This window comes from Chelonoidis abingdonii, chromosome 2 (genome assembly GCF_003597395.2).
Source record: "Chelonoidis abingdonii isolate Lonesome George chromosome 2, CheloAbing_2.0, whole genome shotgun sequence".
In the NCBI taxonomy this organism is placed as follows: Eukaryota; Metazoa; Chordata; order Testudines; family Testudinidae; genus Chelonoidis; species Chelonoidis abingdonii.
Genome location: NC_133770.1, coordinates 213,389,480 through 213,414,615, shown reverse-complemented (window position 1 = coordinate 213,414,615; position 25,136 = coordinate 213,389,480). Strand labels below are relative to the sequence as shown.

Genomic DNA, 25,136 nt, shown 5'->3' with positions numbered 1-25,136 from the left:
GACATTTTTAAAAAAAGAAATCTAGACACACTACCTCTGTACTGGGATTATAACTGCCCCATTGACCAAAAGCCCCGAGTGAAAGTCCGTTATGACTGAATTTACGCAACGTGTTGATTACTTTGTTTTGAACCAAAACCGATATTCCTTGCCTCTAATCTCAGAACTATTGGATCATGAGCAATCTGTATAGATTATTCACCACAGTGGACCTAGTGCATATCTAGATGGGGTACAAGTAGGAGACCACCTTCTGGACCCATTATGGCACTCTGAATACTTGGTAGTGCCATTCAGACTAAGTAATGCACCTGCAATCTTTCAACACTTTGTTAATAATGTGTTCAGAGAAATTCTAGACCAGTATGTAGCAGTCTACCTCAATGATATGCTTGACTTTTCAGAAAACCATGAGCAATACAAATGCCACCTTAGGTCTGTCCTGGAGAGACGACGACATCATGGCCTGTACGCAAAATTAGATAATATACTTTTGACCAAACTTCCAGAGTTTTTGGGGTACATCCTCTCCCCAGAAGGCCTTAGAATGGACCCCCCCAGACTGATCAAGAATCGGGACCAAGAGGCAACATTTCATGCAGGACAGAATAATTTATGTTGATGGTTGCATATAAGTTCTGCAGTTGGAGGTCCTGTATCACAATAACCCCCTAGCAGGCCATTGTCTGTCCAGCCTCCTGCTTCTTTTGGTGGCCCTGAATGTGGGATGACATTGGAGTTTATAGTCACCTTTGTGACCTGTGTACCCATACTAAGGTACCAGAAACCCCATCCAGGCCCTGGGCCGCTGTCAGCATGGACTTCATTGTAGAACCCCCTGAATCTAACAGCTTCATGGCAGTACGAACGATTGGGGATCAATTGACCAAGATGGCACATTTCGTCCCCCATGACCACTCGCCCTCAGCCAAGATGACCGCTCAGTTCCTACTAGTGCATGTCATTCACCTCAGTGGGTTTCCTGATTGCATCAAATCAGATCAAGGACCACAGTTCATCCCGTGCTTAAGGTGCAAAGCCCTCCGGTTACTAAATGTCCACTCCTCTGAGTATCACCCCAGACGGCTGGCCAGACAGAGAAGGTGAATTAAGTATTATAGCAAAATCTCTGATGTTTAGTTAACTATCACCAAGAAGACTGGTCCACCTCCTGCTTCTATGCTGAATTTGCATACAACACCGACCATGCCTCCACTGGGCAGAGCCCCTTTTTTTTGCAATTACAGGTGTGATGAATTGACATTATCCTGTAAAATCCTGAACTTTATAGAATTAAACTAAACTTTACTGAATGAAGTTAAACCTTACTGAAGTAGGCTTAATATCTTTGGAGTTCATTGTATTACAAATGCAAATGTTTATGTACTATTGTAAGATTGTATGGAACTTCTTTAGCACAAAGACAAGATTAATGCAATTTCTGGACGTTCAAAGGTCATTTTGGAACAATATGGGTGAAGTGGGTTTTCTTAGGAAATACTTTGAGATGAAGGGAATTTAAATTCTCTCCCTGTGAAGCGAAACTTGGGGAGAGAAACCTTTTGTAAACTAACTGATTCTGGAAACTCCAGTTCAAAGACTCCTGAACTGTACAAAAAAGGAAACTGAACATGTTATGAGTGTGCCTGTTCTGAGCTGAAGCTATGATGAATATTTAACTACAAGGAATTCCCTAGGGTAGGGTTTTAAAAGAGAACACTTGCCAGAGACCATGTGAGAGATGCAATGGTCTCTGGTAAACTTATTAGAATGGGTTTAGGTCCTTTTGTTTTTTTAATACGTTTTCTCTGTAATGCTTTGTATCTTAAGAAAAAAGCAGGCTTGCCTAGAAAGTGGGGTAACTTACAGCTGCAGCAACCGCACTGTATTTGTTTCTCAGGAGAAAGCACACAGGTATCCTTGGGCAAACTGTCTTTGCAGGGAATTATACAGTGAAGACAAGGTAATTATCCAGCCTGGATATACCTTGGTCACGTGTCTCCATCCAAGAGAGGCAACAGCTGGGGATCTGAAAGCCAAGAGTGAGTACTCTTGCTGAACTCCTGAGGGAGCATACAGGCACAGTTGCCCTAAACTGGGCCAATGGGTTCCCCCTCCAATTCTATCCCATGCTACTGACAGCCTCCCTGAACTCAACTGGGGCAGACTTGGTTCGGCAGATTTGCCACTGTTAGAAAGAAGTAAAGGACCACCTTGAGGATGCTAAGGCGGCCTAAAATGGCACATAAAGCACCAAAGACAGGAAGCACCAACCTTTCCAGTAGTCCAAAAGGTTTGGCTATCTGTCAAAAATCTCTACACAAACAGGCCATCTCACAAACTAGACCATCAATTCCTTATCAAATTTGTCAGAAAATCAATCCTGTTACTTTCAGGCTCCACTTAGCTAGGTCTCTCAACCTGCACCCTGTCTTTCATATTTCCCTCCTAAAGCCATACATGGAAAACCCATTCCCTAACCAGATGCAGCCACCGTCCTGCCAGTTCCGTTTCAAGACCATGAAAAATGTGAAGTCCATGCCATATTGGATTCCAGATTGAAATTAGGCAGGTTGTGGTACCTCATAGACTGGGACAGTCCTGAGAGCTTGCTAGTAAGGTCTACACCCGAGAACAGGTTGAGAGTTTTCACAGGGAACACCCAGATAAGCCTGGCCTAGCATCGATGACCCAGGGGACTGACGCGGGAATGATGTAAAGATCTGGTGAACTAAAGCCTGAGTGTGCAGGGCTCTGGGTGATTGACGCTCCATGCTGCCACCCGGCAGCCATGGCAGATCCACGAGCAATGTGAACCCTGAGAGACAAGGCACCACTGGATGTACTGCCCATGGCAGACCCAATTGTTCTTCTTAACCTCTGAAGATAGGGCAAGAAACAATGGACTTAAATTGCAACAAGGGTGGTTTAGGTTGGACATTAGAAAAAACTTCCTGTCAGAGTGTTAAGCACTGGAATAAATTGCCTAGGGAGATTGTGGAATCTCCATCATTGGGGATTTTTAAGAGCAGGTTTAACAAACACCTGTCAGAGATAGTATAGATAATACTTAGTCCTGCCTTGAGTGCAGGGAACTGGTCTAGGTGAACTCTCGAGGTCCCTTCCAGTGCTATGATTCTATGATTCCTATGATCAACAGAAAAACCTCTTCTATCACTGTAGGAAGTGTCTACACTATGGTGGCATAGCTGCAATGCTGAAGGCGTGCCACTGTAGCACCAGTAGCGTAGACATGGCTTCTGTCACAATTCGATCCATGGGCTGCTCCCAATTCCATACCACCCGCAGCCTAAAGTCTCAGCCTTGCCCATAGTAATTAGATAAACCTAATAAGACCAACATACTGGAAATCTGTGTGAGACCATTCATGTGCAAACTTCATCTTTAGGAAAAGACTAACCACTTTTTCCAGGGGAGGAGGGTTGGTCAGTTTGAGAACACTGCCCTATTTGCTTGCGATTTATTTTCCCTGCAAAAACCAGAGTTGAGTCTTAGTTGACTCCAACCCAGACTGTCTTGTTCTGACAGCATGAATGAAAAAGTAGATAGTGATTATGAGTATGTCATACTTCTACAGTCATTATTTTAAGGGATGCATAAGAGAGATTAATAAAAAAAAGTTAGATCAAATCTAAAATGGAAATATATAGCTTACTTACATTTCTCTTTCCCCTAAGTTTCAACTGAGTGTGGTTGGATTAGTTTTCTTGTTACATTTCACTAGAGGTAACAAAGTTTAATTTATTTTAAACAAGGGCAAATCAGAGGGATCTTATCCTGTGCTCTTGAGGCTGAGATAACAGCTAAGTGGAACAATGCTGCCTCATTCAAATGACTAACAGTTGTTTCCAAATGCATGAATAAGCAGTGACAATTCAGCTACGCTGGCTGAAAATATTTTTCTGGTGATAGTGTAGTGTAAATCATTGTTTTACAGATTCTCTTTCAATGATATCATTGACCCCTGCTGTGATATGATTAGTCTGTGCTCATGTGTGCAATTTAACAGAGCTGAATAATAAGTAGCAAAAAGACTCAAGAAATCCTTACATTTGATATATTTAAAATTAATTAGGAAAACATCACCAGCAACAGAAAATAATTAAATACTACTGAAATCTCTACCGTCACCTGACAGAAATGGGTAGCTAACCAAAAAAGGGATTCAAAAGAGAAAAAAATGGACCACTCCATAAGTAATATAGAAACCCACACCAACAAAAACAGACACTTATCTGCTACTATACTTTACCTGTATTCCAATGGATAAACATCTGTTTTTCTTGAAGTGATCCTTCTTTCTGTCTTCTACACCAACAGTAGCAATGGTGGTGGTTGTGGTGACAGTTGCATTATTGTTGCCTACATGCTGACTTGCAGGGCCATGGATCTGTGCATTAGCAGCCTCAATAGCAGCAGTTAGGGCTTTCATACTGTCCAAGCTTTCTGTAGAATTACTAAGTCCAGACTGACTGATGATATCGCCCCTTTGTCCCTGCCCATCCATGTATGCATCTTGGGCAGACTCTGTGCTGCTTTGGGCTGTGATGGAAATAAAAGGTTTTGTGGTGGTTCTTGGTGGAACAGGAGGTGGTGTCTTCTTATACGTGGTAATGCAGGATGACACTGGAAAGAGTAAGAAAGATTCTGACTTATATTTTGGTTTTCATATTTTAGCAGCAAACCAACGGGGAAAAGAATGGATTCCAACCATGCAAAGGTCAATCTGTATGGGGGCAGAGTGGGGGTTGGGGGGAGAAGGTGAGGAGGGCCCTGTATATCAACAAGCCACAGTAGGCTCCAGTTATAGAGCTGCATTACCCTACTTAATACTTCTACTCATTCAGATGTGAATCATATGATTATCAATATAGGGGTTGGAAAAGACATTGACATCTAGTCCGTCCTCTGTCAGTTTATTATTTCCTTCACTGGATTTTTCTATTAATTTGTGTCAGTCCAGTTTTTAAATGAGTCAAGCAATGGGGCTTCCTCCAAAATGTCATGGTTTTTAAACAAGATTAACAGAGACTGGCCCCCAGACACTCACTCTGGCTAAACTGTATTATATGCAAAGTTTTACTGAAGCCAGGTTTTCTCTCTCTCTAGGTACTCTTACTATACTTATCACAGTGGTATCAGTATACTACATTAGACTCATGTTTAGGCCGAAGTTTTAAACAGTTCTTTGGACAGTGAAGATGGGGGCTGCAGCTACTGCATTTGAAGCCTGGTCTGCTTTAAAATTTAGGTCAACACAGCTACATTACTCAGGGGTTTGAATTTTTCACACTCCTGAGCGCCATAGCTATGCCAACCTAACTCCAGGTGCAGAGGAAGCAAGATCAACAGAAGAATGCTTCTGTCGACCTAGCTACCGTTTCTCAGGGAGATGGAAAAACTCTTTCCATAGCTATAGGCTGTATCCATGCTATGGAATTATGTCAGCGTAGCTATGGAGCCACAGCAATGCCACTATAGTGCCTGTAGTAAAGGCATGGCCTAAGAAAATCAAAGAGCATCGTAAGTTAAAGTCTGTTACCACTAATCATATGAAAACCTATGTCTATGCATCTGAAAACAATAGATGTCTCATTCTTTGCCAAAGGTCCTCAGGTCTCTTTGAAATATTTATTAAACATGAAAAATAACTGTAGAAGCCACTTTAAAATAAATATTGCCAATCGTTATCACAAATTTCTCCTGTGCTAATGACAGCCCCAATTTTGCAAAGATTTATGCACTTCTTTAATTTTACACACTGTGAGTAGTTCTATCAGACTGTGCTGTATTGGGGCCTAGAAAGAAAGACCATGGTTCATTGAGACTGTGGGGCCCTGCTTTTCAGGAGGTCAAATCACTTTTATTCAAGTGTCTGAATATGAATTTGGAAGCTTAACTTTAGGTTCCCCCAGGTTTGAGAATTTTGGCCTGTGCATACAAAATTAAAGAAATAAATAAAAATCTATCCTCAAAGGCCATTTGGCTGCTCCGTATTAATAAAATCCTGGAATGCTCTAAAATGAGAAAAAAAGCTTATTAGGAACCAAAACCCAACGAAGCAATATTTTATTTTATTTTATTTTAAAGAAAATAAATACAGGCACTAATCTGTGCATAGTTCAGATGCAAACATCTTCATATACATTCTTATAAACAACAATCACAAGACAAGAAATGACTTATCAGAGCGTCTTAATTGGCAGACATTTGTGCCACCCACATAAAAGGTAACTGTACTACAGTTGTTCTGCTGCCAGTCTGCACTATGTGCTTGTTGAGCCAGAAGCCATTATGACATTAATCTGGCTAACCCAGATCCACACAACTCATATCTTTTTGATGGCTGTATGAAGGCATTTTCTTTGCTATGGAGTAAAAGGCATCACCAGGTCATGAAATCACACATGGATTTTTTTTTTTAATGGATTCCAGTATTTCTGATATGTCTGCAAATATAAAATTCTCTATCAGTAGATTCATCAAGCAAATGAAACGAGGATGGAAAAAGAAAAGCTCACTGAAGTAGTTAGGGTTTTGAAAGTGTAATAAAGCAAACTGTGATTGGGGCTTGTCTTCACTATGGGGAGTTCAACGCTACTGCAATCGATGCACCAGGGATCGATACAGTGGAATTAGTGAAGACATGCTAAATCCACGGTAGAACGTTCTCTGGTCAACGCCATCCAGTTCTTCGAGAAGAGCAAGGGAAGTCGACCCAGAGAACATTTCCTGTCGAAGCAGCGCAGTGAAGATATTGGGGTAAGTTGACCTAAGCTACGTTGACTCCAGCTGGAATGGCACTTATTCACAGAGCTGGAGTAGTGTAACTTAGTGAGAAGACAAGCCCTGATTTGTGATGTATCTGCCAGAAACAACAAATTCTTTGCAGGATGGAACTAGTGTGGGAGGAGTGAATAAAAACAAGCTCCTAATATTTTAAAAACAGTGCATTTAGTAATTTCCTACGTGAACTAAGGCCTGGTTTAAACAGCCCATGAAAGGACAAGCTGGTGGTGCTAAAGAAAAGGTAACAATTTCTGAACAGGACGGAATATTGTACAACTCTTGACCAGTTCTGGAGCAGCCAAAAGCAGCATGGCATTTATGACGCAAAACCTACCGATATTCAGGAGAGTTAACTGCTGTTGATGAAGCACATGCAGATGGACTTAAAAAGAATGATGGAGAATGTGATTTGTATACTGATGAAACACATCTGCACCAGAAGTGACTGAACTGATTAATGGCCAGGAGAATGTCCTTGGAGTGTTAGGGTATGGCTACACTTGAAATTTCGGAGCGCTGCCGCCGCAGCAGCGCTTTGAAGTGTGAGTGTGGTCGGACCTCTACGGGTGTAGCGTGCAGCGCTGGAAGCTGTGCTCCCAGCGCTGCCGCACTGATTACACTGAGGCTTTACAGTGCTGCATCTTGGAGTGCTCAGGGGGGTGTTTTTTCACTCCCCTGAGCGCGAAAGTTGCAACGCTGTGAAGTGCCAGTGTAGCCATACCCTTAGTGGCAGTACTTTGGATGATCCCCCCTCGAGGCACAGCAATTTGCACTTTCCTGTGTGGAGTGAATTTGGTCCATTAAATAATTAATCCTCATAACACCCCACCAAGGTACATGTAATTTCCCCTATTTAACAGATGGGGAAACCATGAAAAACCTTGAGGAGAGGTCTCAAATGGGGTAAGAGCCTCCAAAACAGAAGAAAAGCAGTAATAACACTAGCTGCCTCATCGCAGGTCACTTCACCCTAAAAAAAGAAGCCAATATCTACTATATGGTGGTATCTACCAGCAATTTGGACACTTCCTGATAGCATGTATGCATCTGGTTTAGAAGTATGTTATTCCACTGCTCAATGCATCCAATGGGGAAAACAGTTCGCACTGTGAAGAAAATGCCTGCATCTAGTTAAACACACCATTGTTCTCGAGAGGAGCAAAGAATCAAAAAGTCATATGCTGAAATTGTAAAAAGAAACAGAAGAAGAAAAAGACAAAGTTGTTTTAACAAGCCAATACATAGCCTTAGTTTCCTGGAGTCACATGGCACATACTGAGCAAATCCAGGCAGAGTGCAAGTCATAAAAAAGCCCCAGGCACTTCATTACTGGAAATGAGGTAAGCTGCTGCCACTCCTTTGCTGAAACTACAACAAAACAATCCTAAACCTGCAATCTATAGCAGCTGCTCTCTCAATGTCAGAGCTGACTGAGCCCTTCAAAAGTCTGCAACATAACAAGCAAATGGACTTTGTTCCTCATTGTTCTTCCCAATCACTTTCAAGAACCTGGCAACTTGTGATGTGGCAACCGGTAGGGTCTAAAAAGGCATTTGGCTTTTACGTTTGCTACCACATTTGAATATTAATAAGGTGTTTAAAAATACTAAAAAACCTGGCACTCTCTGCCAGGCCTAACTGGGGCTGAGTGATCAGTCAGTGCAGGAGAGCATCATGTCGCTCTCCTGGCCATTCCAGGAGCAGTGTCAGTGGGGGCCAAAGAGAATCCCACCCTGCTCTTCTCTGCCAAAAAAGACCACTAGGAAGGTGGGCTTTGAGGGAGAAGGTTGCACACTAGTGGATGAATGACAAAGACAGGAAATCCTTCACTCAAACCCAGAAGATTACTATGGTTTTCTACATACAAAGCTGTTTTTCATATTATCGTATAGGGCCCACAGTCTGCAAAAGAGTCTATTCTTTCCTTCCAGGGCATACTTAGGACCTGACCCAACCAGTGAAGTCAGTGCAAAGATTCCTACTGACTTCAGTGAGGTTTGGATCAGGCCCATCATCCTCACTTGTATTAATGGACTAATGAAAAAAGTCCTAATCATTAGTTTTGCTCTTTTCCTATTTTTGTGGCAGCTATTTTGATCCCAAATACCTGGTGATACAGTTTTTTCCAAGGTGGAAAAAAAGTGAGAGTGTTTCTTCTACTAGCTAATATTTCTGAAGTGCTAACTCACAGGACAGGAATTTGCAACAAGGAGTGTCAACCAGAAGGAAGTCCAATGGTTTAAAAAAAAAACCCAGGCTTGCTCAATATCAAGACTTGAATTCAAACTTTTCATTGTAAGAGCACTTCAGTTGTTTAAACAAGCTCACTAGGGAGATGAATGCTAGGGAACAAACACAAACACGCAATCACAGGCTTGCTGTATAAACCAGTGACGGGTGCGCTACAAAACCCACAGGCAGACAGATCAAGCTGTGAAATGGGATCAGTTTCAGACAGTATTTTGGACAACGAATGAGAAGATATGTAAGCTATGCAATTCCCTGTCTAATCTGACAATTTCACATAAGCATGGTTAGCAAAAGAAAGAATAAGAGAATGCAGATTTAAAGTTAAGTAACTAATAGTCACTGTCTCATGGGGAAAAAAAGCAATTAAGTCCACAATTTACAGGGTGCAGTAAAGGGGTTAATCAGTACTTATATAACACAAATTATTAAACTATAAAGCAAACATAGTTACTTGGCCACCTACCCCATAGATGGTGGCCACTTTTCTCATTTAACTATTGTTAAGTATCTGTACTGTATTACAGCAGTGCCCAGCAGTCCACTCAGATGCTGTACTGCACATGGGTAGATAGGGACCCATTGGCAAAGATCTTACAAACTAAAAAACAAGCCTGAGCCTCGTAATTCAGATTCGAAAACTCCCCAAATTCTGGGGTGTTCAGGTTTAGGGTTTTGATTTGGCCTGTTACAGAGATAGGACCCAGACATGAAATTTGGATTATGACTAAGATGTCCACCTCCTTCCCTCCTACCCACACTCTACCCTGTTCCATCCAAGTGTGTGTGGGGGGAGTGCTTGGAACTGGAATTTTGGTTTGGGCCGATATTTTATATACTTTTGTTAGTACACATTCAATGTTTATGCTTTCTTAATAAAAAAAATTACTGATTTCTGGATGGCAGATGGCTGCTGAGGCAGCAAAGCTTTGCAATTAAAAACAAAACTGAAATAAAGCCTTCCATAAGAAATTCTAAACGGCCTGTCAGCATAATATCAGTCAGTAAAAGGTATCATCCCAAATGAGAACCACTAAAGCCATCATGTATTCTGGGTATGTCACATTTTTTCCATATCCATGCATTGTAAAGCCTAGTGCCTTGATTATCATGACCTAACCCTCTACAGGATTTGGAAACAGACAAAAATTTGAAATTAGCAAATGGTAGAAAGCTGAACAGATTATCTAAAATAGCCGTAGTATACGTAATAAGTCCGTATTAAGGTCCAATATCTCAGATTCTTCAATGCTTAAAAGCAAGTGCTGCTTCTCCTAATGAAAAGTGGGTACCATACAGCAGCAATTTCTAGCCCTGCAGGGAAGCAAGAAATGGGACCAGAAACTTGTCACAAGTATAGGGCTGAATATGGCTAACCTGAAACTCAAACTATACTGAGCAGAAAAGATGAAAATATTTCTCTGGCACGTTTTTTCTTTTCTAAGCTGTTTGAAGCTGCTGTGATGTTCAGAAATTTAATCACTGTCCCTGTGGAGATAAATTAGTGTGCGGAGTGTAGGTGAGGCCATGAAAGGAGTCTATGTGCAATTTATTACATGGATATTGCTACTATCTAATAATTACATATAAGGAATTATATGCACACAGTTGGCTCACAGGAATCATTTACTTGTTACTGAAATTTAGCCCCCTTGTGCTGGAACAGAGCAGAAGGTTAACAGTACACAGCAGACATTACACAACAGCTGTAGGAGAAGTAAAGAAACCCATACACAACTGAAACTGCAGGGGGAGTTTTATGTAGACTGAATGTAATTACAGTATCTAAATTACAACTCGGCTAAAACAGAGTATAACACCTTACTCAAGAAAAAAATGCAATGTAATCTTTAATGGTTTCAAGTAGTTATGGCTGATTTTCTCCTATCTGAAGGACATAGATAAAACGGATCTGTAACTGTGCTTGGTCAAATCTAGAGTTCATCTCAGTGAATGAAAAATGAGCACATTTGCTTTAACATACTGTCTAGTGACGTAACAAAGGAGATGAATGGCACCTGTATCTGCGTTGACCTGTGCCAGCCAGTAATTGTCTAAGTAATATGAAACTATTTAGAGAGAGTGTGTTTCTACTTTTCACAAGGACTCTATGGATAACATCAAATCAGCCAATAACCTACATACATCAATGGGCAACTGAATGGGAATTCACTCAGGCTGATGACTTATCGGTAACCTTTGGCTACTGGCAAACCATCTGGAAAAAAAGAAGCCCAGAACAGCAGAAACACAGAACCACTACAAAACAATAATGTGGCACTCTTCCAGACAGATTCTCTCAAAGGAAACTAGTTTAAAACCACTGTGGCAGGTTATTCACAATACAAAACAAACCTCTATGCTCAGTGAAATCAGGGTGTGTTGGGAAGGGAAGTAAAAACAGAAGACTATTATTTCTATTAGTTGACACAGGTATGAAATCATTACGCAAGGCTGCAACAGGGGCTGGTGTGTATGGAATCCAGCTAAATACCTTCTCAAACCCCCTTGATTTATTTGAAGACGACAAGAGCAATATATGAAATATTCGATGAAAAAGGGTCCTTGAAAAGTATATTATCCTACAGAACTTAAACGTGGTCACAAACATTACAGTAAGAAATTGAAAAACTTTTTTGAATACCATAAATTTGTTCTATGAAAAAAAGGTTTTAGGGTGAAGAGAAGAAACTATATTAAAAATGGCAGTTAACACTGAAGTTGATGAATGTAATAACCTGGTTTTTAAAGAGATCAGGTCCTTTTCCTGTACATCTTCTAGGAGCTGCATATCTCCAGCAAAACACTTTATTGGACACTGGTATTCTATTTATGTTATGTTTTACTATAATGCACATAAGCACCAAAGAGTTCCCAGCACTTTCTATCAGGTAATATTGTCAATAAATTGAAATGGGCAAAATTTTCAAAGTATGCACAAACAGTATTTGTGTGAGAAAAACCTGCATATGCATATACCCAGGGCCCACGTTCAAAATAACACAGCTTTGGATAAGATTACCAGTTTTGTACTGCTTTGCCACTTTCTGGTGAAAAGTTTTAATGATCTCTTTTCCCCTCACTTTGGACCAACGTTCCCTGTAAACTGTGCGTCCACACAGCAGGCAGGGGTGGCTCTAGACATTTCGCCGCCCCAAGCATGGCGGCATGTCGCAGGGGGCGCTCTGCCTGTCGCCGGTCCCGCGGCTCCGGTGGACCTCCCACAGGTGTGCCTGTGGACGGTCTGCTGGTCCCGCAGCTCCACCGAAGCTGCGGGACCAGCGGACCCTCTGCAGGCACGCCTGTGGGAGGTCCACCGGAGCCGCAGGACCAGCGGACCCGCCACAGGCATGCCGCCGAAGGCTGCCTGCCTGCCGTCTTCCCGGCGACCGGCAGAGCGCCCCCCGCGGCATCCTGCCCCAAGCACGCGCTTGGTGTGCTGGGGCCTGGAGCCACCCCTAACAGCAGGCTTGTAGCTGTTATGCACATCACATGGTAGGAACATGGACAGCAACTGGGTCTCCCTCTCTGGGCCAGGTCCTCAAACAGCTGAAACTGTTGTGGTTCCTTAGCACTGGAGGCTGGAAGTAGGATGGACCCAAGGCTCAACAGCAGGCAGGGATAAGAAACAGGAGGGGAGACAGGGACTCTTACGGGGAAATTAGCCATAGCTGACACTAGGACTCTTTGTTGGTGGGGGTGGCCAGCAGCTGGTTTTTCTCCATGCTGGAGGTGGCAACCCTGGGGTTGGACCTTTTTTCAAGTGCTCAGCACCCACAATTGAAGCCAGATTTTCAAAACAGCTCAGCACCCAAACTGGTTTTGAAAATCTGGTCACTTACGTTGACGCCTAGATAAGAGCTGAGCTCTGATGGTGAGCTTGCACGTTGAGTGTTACACTTTTTTGAAAATCTGGCTGTGTGTCACAATGGGAGATATTTGGGTGCCAAGCACTTGAAATTAACCCCTATTTAGAAGCCTAAATGGGAGTAGAACCCTGTTGAAAATCTGACCCCAACTGTGTTTGCTGAGCACTTTTGAAACCTAGCACACACAAGCACCTGTTTCTATGCCACAATACCCATTCTGAGCATGCCAATGCAGATTCTAAGTGCACTTACTTTATTGTATACATCTATATTTTTTGCAGGTTCAACTTAGGTGTCAGTTTAAAATTTTTTACTCAAAATGCGCAAGGAAAGATTATGGCATTAGCCATTTTCACCCATGCCCCCATTTATACACAACTGGAAAGAATACTTAAAACGTATAAGGGGCCACAGTCAACATACTGATAGCCAATGTAAATCAGAACTAAGTTCAGTGAAACTGAGTAATAGACCTGTAAGTGAGCTCAGAATCAGGCTCATAGTTTACTAAACTTGTCATAAAAGAAAGCACTGAAGGTCACGACCTCCTTCACAGTTCAATTAAGGAGCAATTTTTTTGTTCTTGATGTTCTTCTGTTATCTCCTCTCTACCTGATGAATGCTGATGAAACAATCAAAGCTGCAATTTCAGCCAGTCATTTTAGAAATAGCTAGCTCTACCAGCAGTAATTGGCCTCGGTGCAGGAAATACTATTCTGTGGCCTATGTTATTTATCCAAGAGGTCAGACTAGAATGAGGTTCTCAAACTGGGGGTCGTGACCCCTCAGGGAGTCGTGAAGTTATTATGTGGGGCTGGCAAGCTGTCAGCCTCCACCTCCAAACCCCACTTCACTTTTATTAATAGTGTTTTAATAAAATGTGTTTTAATTTGTGTGGCGGGGGAGACATACTCAGAGGCTTGCAGCATGAAAGGGGTCAGTCAACAGTACTAATGTTTGAGAACTGCTGAAAAATCTATAGGTAATGTCTTTGCATACAGTCACAAGAATTCATGTGTCTTTTAGATACTAGATTACTTGATTTAGCCAGTTAGATACCAGATGATCAAATTACTCACAGATAATCAGGTTGGATAGTAACATATCTGTCCATCTGTGTTTTAACTACATCACTGCAAGTATGGACTGCTTCAGCCACTGCACAGCAACCATCTTTAACTGGACTATTGACACTTTAAAGCAGTAGCCTCCAACCTTTTTACGCACAAGATCACTTTTGGAATTTAAGTGCAATCCAGAATCCCATCCCTTCCCCGAGGCCCAGCCCTGCTCACTCCAGTCCCCTCCCTCCATCACTCGCTCTCCTCCACCCTCATTCGCTTTACCGGGCTGGGGCAGTGGTTTGGGGTGCTGGCTCTGGGATGGGGCTGAGGAGTTTGGAGTGTGGGAGGGGGCTCTGGGCTGAGCCTTGAGCAGGGGGTTGGGGTGCAGGAACAGGTGAGGGGTGCAAGCTCTGGGCTGGGGGTTAGGGTGCAGGAGGATCAGGGTGCAGGAGGGTGTTTGGGGTGCTGGCTCTGGAAGGGGGCTCAGGGCTGAGGCAGGTGGTTAGGATGCAGGCTCCTGCCAGGCAGCGCTTACCTCAGGCAGCTCCCAGACAGCAGTGCAGCAGAGCTAAGGCAGGCTCCCTGCCTGCCCTCAACCTGCATCGCTCCTGGAAGCGGCCAGCATGTTGCCGCGTCCCCTGAGGGGTGGGCAGTGTGGCTCAAGGCACCGCCCCCACAGCTCCCATTAGCCACAGTTCCCCATTCCCGGCCAATGAGAGCTGTGGGGGCGGTGTCTGCAGACAGGAACAACATGCAGAGACCCCCTTATCCACCCCAGGGGCCACGCTGCTGCAGGAACATGCCAGCCGCTACCAGAAGCAGCACCGGGCCAGGATGCCTAACTTAGCCCTGCTGCACTGTTGGACTTTTAGCGGCCAGAGGTCATGATCAGCTGTCAGAGCTTCCAGGATCGACCAGTCGATCGTGATCTACTGGTTGATAACCACTGTTTTAAAACATGATTCTTTGCTGAATGCAAATGTAACAACTGCTCCTTCCTCCTCCTCAACAGAACAGCTTCATTTGTGAATTCAGAGTAATTACTGCTGACGTTAGCAACAAAACATAAATTTTTACTGTTTTTACTCCCATTAGCCCTGCAGAGCCAATTCAATTATGATAGAATGAGCATGATCCTATTTTATTATGTGCATCATGAACAGAATTGTTTTCAAGGGGATGGTCTATCCATTGTTTGAGCACCAGTTTAACTAAACTGGTTTAGAAACCAAATAAATTAAATTGGTCCAAACCATTCTCTTGCTTGGATAATTTTATTCTGGATTAGGCTATTAAAAATTAAACTAAATCAAAATAGGGCTGAAATAAAAGTGTCCACACAAGAAATTTACCCCAACTGGACTCAGTGTATTGGTTTCTAAATGGACTTAGTTACATTGGTACAACTTTTGTGTGTTGACAAGCTCTAAATTCTAATAAATTACACCTGTGCTACCCCACTGAAGTCTGTATAGGTGTAAATTAACTTTTATTACTGATAAAAACAACAAGGAGCCTGGTGGCACCTTAAGGACTAACAGATTTTATTACTAATGGCAATGCATGAAATGGAAAGAATCCAGCTTGACTTTTAGATCCCAGGCTCAGTTTGCAGAACTGGCATATATTTTTACCTGTAAATTGAATACATTTGATCCTGAAATCTCTGAAACACAATAAAAATGAGGCCATTTTTACAAATTTGCTTTTCAGAGTAGAACCTCATCTTAGAGAAGTTATACTACATGTGATAGATATATTTATATTAGATACATGCAGCAAACCTAGGCGTGTGTATTGTTCCACAAGCACTGTATGTTTGTCAGCATTGAGGTTGTTCAGATATATGCCATCATGTGCCAGCCTTGCCCCTCTGCCATGTACACTGGACAAACTGGACAGTCTTTACGCAAATGAATAAATGGACACAAATCAGACATCAAGAATTATAACATTAAAAAACTAGTAGGAGAGCACTTCAATCTCCCTAGACACTCAGTAACAGACTTAGAAGTGGCCATTCTTCAGCAAAAAAACTTCATAAATGGACTTCAATGAGAAACTGCAGAACTGGAATTAATTTGCAAACTTGACACCATCAAATTAGGCCTAAATAAAGCCTGGAAGTGGCTGGGTCACTACAAAAAATAATTTTACCTCTGTTGATATTCACCCCTTCTTGTTAACTGTTGGAAAAGGGCCACATCCACCCTAACTGAACTGGCCTCATTAACACTGACCCCCCCTCTCAGTAAGGCATCTCCCATCTTTTCTGTTCTGTGTATTTATACCTGTCTCCTGTATTTTCCACTCTATGCATCTGATGAAGTGGTTTTTAGCCCACGAAAGCTTATGCCCAAATAAATTTGTTAGTCTCTAAGGCGCCACAAGGACTCCTCATTTTTTTTTTGAGATAAACTTAATAAACAAGTTATTTAGCATAAAGTATGTAAGATGCAATTTAATATTTTAAGTAGCTGCCTATATTATTCTTAAGAAAACTACTTGATTATGTTGAAAGAGGGTTTTCCTAGGGGTTCTTCACTGTGCTAAGCACTTTGGCCATGATCCAGCAAACCACGTAAGCATCTGCTTAACTTTAAGCATATGAGTAATCCTCTTGAAGTGAATGAGGGTATGGCTACATTAGAAATTTCGGAGTGCTGCTACAGCAGCGCTTTGAAGTGTGAGTGTAGTCAGAGCCGCAGCGCTGGGAGAGAGCTCTCCCAGTGCTGCTTGTAAACCACATCCCTTATGGGTGTAGCGTGCAGCCCTGATTACACTGACACTTTACAGCGCTGCATCTTGCAGCGCTCAGGGGGGTGTTTTTTCACACCCCTGAGCGCGAAAGTTGCAGCGCTGTAAAGTGCCAATGTAGCCAAGCCCTGAGCGTAGTTACATGCTTCAAGTTAAGCACATGCTTAAGTGCTTTGCTGGATCATGGCCAAAGTGCTCAGCATCTTGGAGGATCAAGCCCTCAGTGAGTTGAGTAGCATGTGTGAGGATCTCCATTTCTGTTTGGTTTGGGAATTTCATTTTATAATGCTTCATATTAATTAATAGGTTGGTCATCATTTAAAAAAGAGTTACTTAGATGCCAGGATGAGGAAAGACTGCCATTTTCTAATCAGAAGTATTCTGGAAGAAAATTCTCCAAATGCCAAAGACAAGAAAATAAAGCTAACATAAATTAAGAACAGTAGTTCAGATAGGTCCTCAGCCGGTGCAAATCAACATAGTTCCACTGAAGCTGATTTATACCAATCAATAGAAATGAGGATCCATTTCTATGTATTTTATTGTAAGTTTAGTATGAGTTGAGTCAAGTAAATATGCTCTCTTTATCTTTCTTAGAATTAATAGGAATGATAATAAAAACAAAATATAACAAGCAGCATTTTGGAAAGCAACTATCACACGTGTATTGTGTAATAGTGTTCATTCAAACAGAGAAGTATTGACTTGTTTCATGTTGTTCAGTACATCTGTCATTTTTGGGGTGTTCCATACAGTGATCAAGAATGTCTAAAACAAGCATTTTGTGTGTTCATTTTTCCCAGGAGAAAATGAAATGTGAAGGTTGCCTGCAGAATGGAAAAGAAAGAGAAGATGACAAATTGGAAGTGAACTAAGTGGTTTTTGGTGGGAGGAAGCAGACATTGGCACCAGAGACTGAGAGAAATCTGACACAGCTCAAAGGTTCAGTCCCTTTGCAGTTACCGATAACCTTATCAATGAATCCATTAAAAGCACAGTTTGCCACGCTCAGTCACCTGTCTGGGGCAGTTCCTTTATCAGCCAAAGAAGTAGTTGGTCAGATCACAGTTAAATGTAGTCATTTGCAAAGAGGAGGAAAACTAGAAAAGAAGCATAAGGCAAGAAAACATATCTGTTTTCACTGGTTTGATTTTGAGAAAAAAAGCAAACTTTTATCAAGACTGAGGAAAATTAACTTTGTCCAGAACTGGGAAAACAGAATCGTCTTTCTGACAAGGTCTGCATTGGAGCACTCTGTGTGGTGTATTTATTCCACAGAGATGAGAACAGGCAACTGAAAATTTATGCATCTGAATATCTAAAAAAGACCATGATGATCTTCACATCCTAAATGTACATTAATTAGTTACCACCTCATTAAGTAGGATAGTTGAAGTCACTATGAGTGATCTCATTTTTTTTTTTTTACATACAACAAATTTGATGAGACCCCTAGTTAATATGCCAGCAAATCAGTTTGAAATACTAGCCCAGTGTGAAAAATTCCTAGTCATCAGATTGAATGTCATCAGCACAAAAGACGTTATATTGACATCTCATTTACCCCAGGAAACAGATAAGACCATTTCAATAACTCACGGCTCAGAGATCACCTATTGTCTGGAATCCTGGGCTAACACAAGTAGCCACTCCCTGTTGTTTCAGAAAGAAAAAGACAAGGAAGGATTGGGGTCCTGGGATACATGAAAAGAGAAAGGGTAAAACCAGCCTCAACAAGAGCTGTGAAAGACATTTTTGTTTTTTTTCTAACCCCCACAATATCCCTGAAGTAATGCATGTAAAATGGGTTATGCACGGGGGCTGGGGGGTGACGGAGGGACTGGGGTCCCTGAGGAAATTCTAATCCATTGCATGTAAGAGACTTCAGACACAAAATCTTGTAACTTCTATGCAGGCTACATACTCAGCATCAGCTGTCTGTGATAATGGGCTGCCAGCTACACTTTATCTACCTTCATAATTTTTTTAAAATAATTTCAGTTTCACAACAAAGGAATTTTAAATTTTGTCAAGATGATGATCATGGTGCCCTGAAGTCTGAATGTATCGCATGTCATTCAAGTAGCAAAAACCAACGTATATTACCATAGTTCCCAGTATTAGAAAGTAGAACCATTATAGTAGAGAGACTGTTGCTGATTTGATTATATATTTCTCTCTCTCCATGCTCCCTCCCCACCCCATCCCAAATTGCCCCCAAGATTCAACTGCAACTTGTCTAAAGCAAAGATTTAGGAATTTTTATTTAAGGTCTCAGCCTGGATGAACGCTGCCCCTCATTCACCCCTACCCAACACAACAATTTTAGGATTTCTGAAATTTACACGAATATAGGAAGCTAAAGATACATTTTTGTGCTTGCATAATTGAAAGGTAAGACTGGGCCATCAGTTAAAAGATACAACCCCCCTCCTCAATAAAAATATTGTCGAATGTTGACAATTTGAACTAGTTAGACCATTTTTAACCTCTGGAAACAATTTTGGAGATCACAAACTCACATGGAATCTTTGCAAACTCCTGCAAAATTAGTCCCACAAATTCATAGAATCCCATAAACGCTTGTAACACATTCTCCTAAACTGCAAACTGAGATGAGAGGAAGACTGACTCAGATTTTCAAATAAAACACCTTTTCTTTCTCCCATTTTTCCCTTTCTCTCCCCACAACTTTCAGCGCTGACTCTGCTTCTTCTTCCTGAGTCCCACTCCTAACAGATCCCACTACCTACACAAATGTATTCTCTCTGTAGATCTCGTGTCTCTTCTGCAGTCAATATTTCATATTCTGGGACTTCACTGGCCAGTGCTGCCCCAGAAGACAACCTTTGACACTGGCTGGGTAAGTCAGAACACATGGGATTTAAAAGAGAAAGCATCTCTATGAGTCTGGATCCTGTCTGCCAAATCTGTTAGCCATAACTAATCACATAATTCAACATTTCTTTTTACTTTCCTCAAGAAATTATAAAACAGAGACTACAGTCAGAATATTGACAGATCTGGTAGAATACTGCAAAACAGTGCTAGCCAACACTGATTCAGAACAGAAACAGCTGTCCTATTTGACCATGCACACACCTTTTGTTGTTTGTCACTTACAAATATTTGTGTGACTTGAATTTTTGTTTGCATTAAAGTTTTGGGAATAGCTGTTCTTCATCTTGAGACGTATATACATGCCAACCCTGGCATGAGTTTATTCACTATTTGTTATTCTCATCCAATCATGGAGAGGAAACATTACCATAGTTAGATGACTAATCACAGAACACAAAGGACAAATAGTGAACAGTTCATGAATAATCCATAGACTAAAATTTGTTTGTATAAACTGCTTGCGGACTAATTATGAACAAATAGATTTGTAAAAATCAATGAAGCATCTGCAATCAGGGAAAAGGGATAAATTTGCCATGAATGTTAGTCACAATGAATAATTCAACCAGCTCAGGTTAGTAATAATGATCATATAATTTACATTTGTCTAGCACCTTTTATCATAAAGGACCTGAAAAGATGTACACACCACATATATCAATAAATCACATTAGTGTCACCCACTGCTCAAATGCAGTCATGTTTGGGTACCACTCTGAGGCACTGGTTCATTAGGGCTTGTCTACAGTTGGAAATTTACTTAAATAGTTATTCCAGAATAATTATCACTTTCAATGTGGATTAAGCTAAATTGCACAAGGTACTCTTATTCTGGAATAAGTGTTCTCACAGCCACTTATTCTATAGCTATTTCAGTAAATTTCCAAATGCAGGTAAGCTTTACTGATGCAGAGGGAAGGCTGCAACTTAGTGAATCACCAACCCTACTTCTTGCTGCTACCTTTGTTTTGTAGAGATCTCCCATCAAAGTGCTAACCAGCTTAACTTTGTTTAGCTTTTGAAATCTGGTAAGAGCAATAATTCAAGATGGTTTGGCCAAAATCTGTGTCAGGCAGGCTTTTTGGAACACAGGAATGATGTAGATGAAATCAGCCCCATCCTAGAATTATCAGGGAACAGAATTATTAAAAACCTCCAATATAAAACGATTAGATAGTCATACAATTCACAGGTAATTTGCCACAGTAATATGTGTATTATTCTGTATATAACATTGGTGTTTAATTAATGTAGCAAATTTCAGGAATGAAATTCATTTCATTTGAGAAGTGAAATTTACTAATACAACATGTTTCAGACTAGCAGTTGTGTGAGTCTGTATCTGCAAAAAGAACAGGAGAACTTGTGGCACCTTAGAGACTAACAAATTTATCTGAGCATAAGCTTTCGTGGGCTACAGCTCATGCCACAAGTTCTCCTGTTCTTTTTACTAATACAACAGAAGTGAATATTTTTAGAAGAGCATTTTTCCTGACTATATCCCACTTTATCCCATTTAGTTGACTTTTCTATACATAATACAAATGTGTGGTATATTAGCAACCAACTAGGTCATTGCAGCTGCTTTCTCTGAGGCCACGTCTAGACTATGCGCCATATCGGCGCGTTAAAATCGATTGCTCTGGGATCGATACATCGCGTCTAAGCTAGACGGGATATATCGATCCCTGAGCGCGCTTATATCGATTCCGGAACTCCACCAACCCCAACGGAGTTCCGGAATCGACATGGCGAGCCGCGGACATCGATCCTGCGTGGTGAAGACGGGTGAGTAAATCAATTTTAGATATTCGACTTCAGCTACGTTATTCACGTAGCTGAAATTGTGTATCTAAAATCGATTTTATCCCGTAGTGTAGACCAGCCCTGAGACTGGGAACCTGCTGATTTGACCTGTTCATCAAACACGTCATCTCAAAAGGCCAAGATTGTTTTAAACATTTCCTTCCTGTTTTTCCCATTTCTGAATAATTTTTTTTAAAAATACCCTGAACTACAGAGCCAGGCTAAAATATAAAAACATTCTAGGACAAAACCTTTCCCCCTCTTGGTTTGCAGAGTTTGAATTTAGCTCACCCTGTTTGTAACCATTGTTCTTCCGGATGTGATGCATGTGTCCATTACACTAGATGTGTACGTATGTTTCTTGTGCTGATGCCAGGAAGTTTTGCCTAATGGTATCATATGGGTGACATGTCTGCGCCCTGCTGCTCCTTGTGCTCCAAGATGAGGGTATAAAGCGTAGGGAGCCCCCCACCCCTTCACAGTACCTTCATATTGGATCTTTAGATGAAAGACTCTGGTGCTTTGGGGGAAGTAGGGTGGATCGTGTAATGGATGTATGCAACATATCTCAAAGAACAACAGTTACGAAAGGTGAGTGTTTTTTCTTCTTTGAGTGACTGCATATGTACATTAAATTAGGTGATTCACAAGCAGTTTCCAGTGAAAGTGGGGCTGGAAGCCTCACTGGAAGAGGAACTGGAGAACTGCTTTCCCTACATTAGCATCTTCCCTTGATGTGTGAGTAACTGCATAAAGTCTAGCAACAGTATGGACTGTGGACTACATTGCTGCTCTGCAAATGTCTACAATCAGGACCTGACTCATAAATGTCATGGATGCTGAGTGAGCTCTGGTTGACAATTTTTCTGGAGGAGTAACATCCTTGGCATTGTACGTAACACATGGCGATACAGCTGGTGATCCATTTGTACAGCCGTTGTGCCATCACAGGATGCCCCCCATTTGTTATGGGTAGGAGATGAACAGATGGGAAGATACAGGAGGGGACTTTGCTCTGTCTAGGTAAAATGCCAGGGCTCAGCGAACATACAGAGTCTGGGACTTTTGCTTTGGAAAGAAAACCTGTAAATAAATAGAGTGGCTGAGATTTAAGTCAGATATTACTTTTGAAAGAAATTTAAGATGTGGCCTAAGCTATTCCTTGGAGAAAAGAGCATTTGAAGGATCTGCTACTAGGCAAGCAGCTCTCCTACTCTTCTCGTGGACATGGTGGCTACTGAAAAGGCCCCCTTCACTGAAAATTGTAACCATGAACAGGAGGCTAACGGCTAAGTTCAAATATGATTGGGGAGTAGGGTCCCTAGACAAGGTGCGAAAAATCTATCTACAGCTTTTAAGAACCTGGTAGTCACTGGATTAGAGAAAACAATTCTGAGTCTGCAGCCAGGTACACTTTGATGGAGCTCATATCAAACCTGACTCATTAATTAACAATTAATGCAAGATCTTTTGAACCACAGTCTGTGTAGGGGACACACTGCAGTTAGTTGCTGAGTTAGAGAACCACTTCCTCTAAAGGTAGAAAGCCCCTGTAGAGAGAGTTTCCCACTATTAAGAATGGCATTCTGGACCACTTTTGAATAATGTGCTTCCTCAAGGTGTAATCAGGAACTGGCCCATGAGGTACAATGCCTGAGGATTCTGGTGCAACACCCACCTGTGACCTTGTGATATCAGGTGCTTGACTGGAGCTAGGGGAAAGGTTCCTTGACTGATAGTTCGCAGAGGTCCAAATACTGCAATTATCTCGCCCATATTGGCACAGTGAGTATCATATTGTCTCGGTCCTGCTTGGTTCAGCTTGAGGATGACTTGGGAAAGCAGCCCAAGGAGTAGTTATAGAACAGGTCCTTGTCTCAAGAAAAAAAGAAACACATCTGAGATGAAACCTGGACTGTGACCCGCCCTTGAACAGAACTGGGAGCATTTCCTATTCTGACGGGATGTGAATAACTCCAAGAGTGGACACTGATTTCAGAATAGTCATGTCGAGGGACCACTCAAGATCCCCGGTGAAGGATCTGCTTAGCCTGTCTGCTAAGCCATTCTGAACCCTCAGCAGGTATGATGCTGAGTATCAATGAATTAGTATACAGGAGCTCCACAGCCTGACTGCCTCCTGGCACAGGTTGTTTGACCCGCCTCTCCCCTCACCCCAATTGATGTAGAACAGTGCTCTCCTGCGTCAGTAAGTATTTGGACAATTCTGTCTTGTATGTGGGGCAGGAAATGGTGACACGCTCTGGAGATTGCCCCTAGCTCTAGAATGTTTGTGCATAGTCCTGTCTCTTGACTGGATCACAAGCCTTGCGTTGCAAGTCTCCCAGATGCACTCCCCACCCCACAGCTGAGGTGTCCATCACTAAATTCATGGAAGGAAGAGGTGAGGAGGAAGGAACTCCCCTGCAGACGTTGTCTTGGCTCATCCACCAATCTCGGGAGGATAAAACTTTCTCAGGGATACATACTGGTCTTTCCAGATGATATATGTGAGGGTGGTACACTGACTTGAGCCATGTCTGTAACGCTCTGAGATGCAGCCTGGATGTGGGGTCATGTAAGTACATGCTACCATATGCCCCAGGAACCTGAAGTAATTCTTTAGTGATGGTTCTTGAGGGACATGCAGAGGCCTCACATAGTTAGGAAACTTGGTAGCAGCAGAAAGGCCCTAACTAGAATTGAATCTGGGACAACTGATAAATTCCATTCTCTGGAGGAGTACTAGGGTCTGTTTCTCTCTGTTCACTGTCAGGCCTAGGCATGAAAACAGGGGGAGAGTTCAATGAATAATTTCTTCCATCTGCTGATGGCAATGGCCTTGCAGCAGCCAATTATCTAGGTAAACGTATTCCAACTACCACTGCCATGCATTTTGTGAAAACCCTTGGTGGAGACAATAGGCCAAAGGGTAGAACTGTAAACTGGAAGTGGTTCCCTTCTATTATGAAATTTTGTGTGATGGGGAAATAGCTATGTGGAAATATGCAACCTTCAAGTCAAGGGCAGTATACTAATCTTCTGGATCTAATAAAGGAATAATAGTTGTGAGGGAGATCATGCAGAAATGATGTAGTTATTTCAGTTCCAAAGGTTCAGAATTGGCTTGAGACTTCCTTTTGCTTTGGCTATTGGGAATAGAACCCAGTACGGCCAATTATGGGGCTGGCATCTGTTCTTGCAAAGATGACACCTATCAAAGCAGTAACGATCCCTGGAGGATGCCCTGGATTCCCGGGAGTGGGAGACTTAGTAGTCCACTTCATACTCTGAAGAGTCTGAGTACTCCACCAGGCAGGGAGGCATGATACCAGACAGCGTAATTGGAGATCGAGACCAAGATCTATGACTATTCTGTGGTACTGGTGGCTACATCGGGGCTTCCTGGTTATGGTACCATGCCCTGAGACAGAGTGGTTGCCATTGGTCTCAGAGCCAGCTTAATGATGGATGGATGTAGTAGACCAGACCAGAAGCCACTGGTGCCATAATGGACACGAACAGAAAAAGCAACATAATGCACCCCATGCAACAACCTTGGCAAGATGTTGTCAGTCTGAGTAACTGGTGAGGACCATACCAAAGGGCTGAAGAGATCTTTTGCAGCTGCACAGGCCTCCAGGATGGTCAATACCAAGACAGGCCTTTGCCCCACTGTGAT

The 25,136-nt window shown here is 42.1% G+C and overlaps 1 protein-coding gene across 1 annotated transcript in view; it reads right to left on the bottom strand.

The window, feature by feature from the left end:
• The window catches only part of DLGAP1 (DLG associated protein 1), a 218,325-nt gene that overhangs the window by 42,459 nt on the left and 150,730 nt on the right, over nt 1–25,136 (bottom strand). Inside the window, exon 5 of the mRNA XM_032790259.1 lies at nt 4,274–4,647. Within this exon, the coding sequence (XP_032646150.1) occupies nt 4,274–4,647 (374 nt within the window). The remainder of the gene's footprint in view (nt 1–4,273; nt 4,648–25,136) is intronic.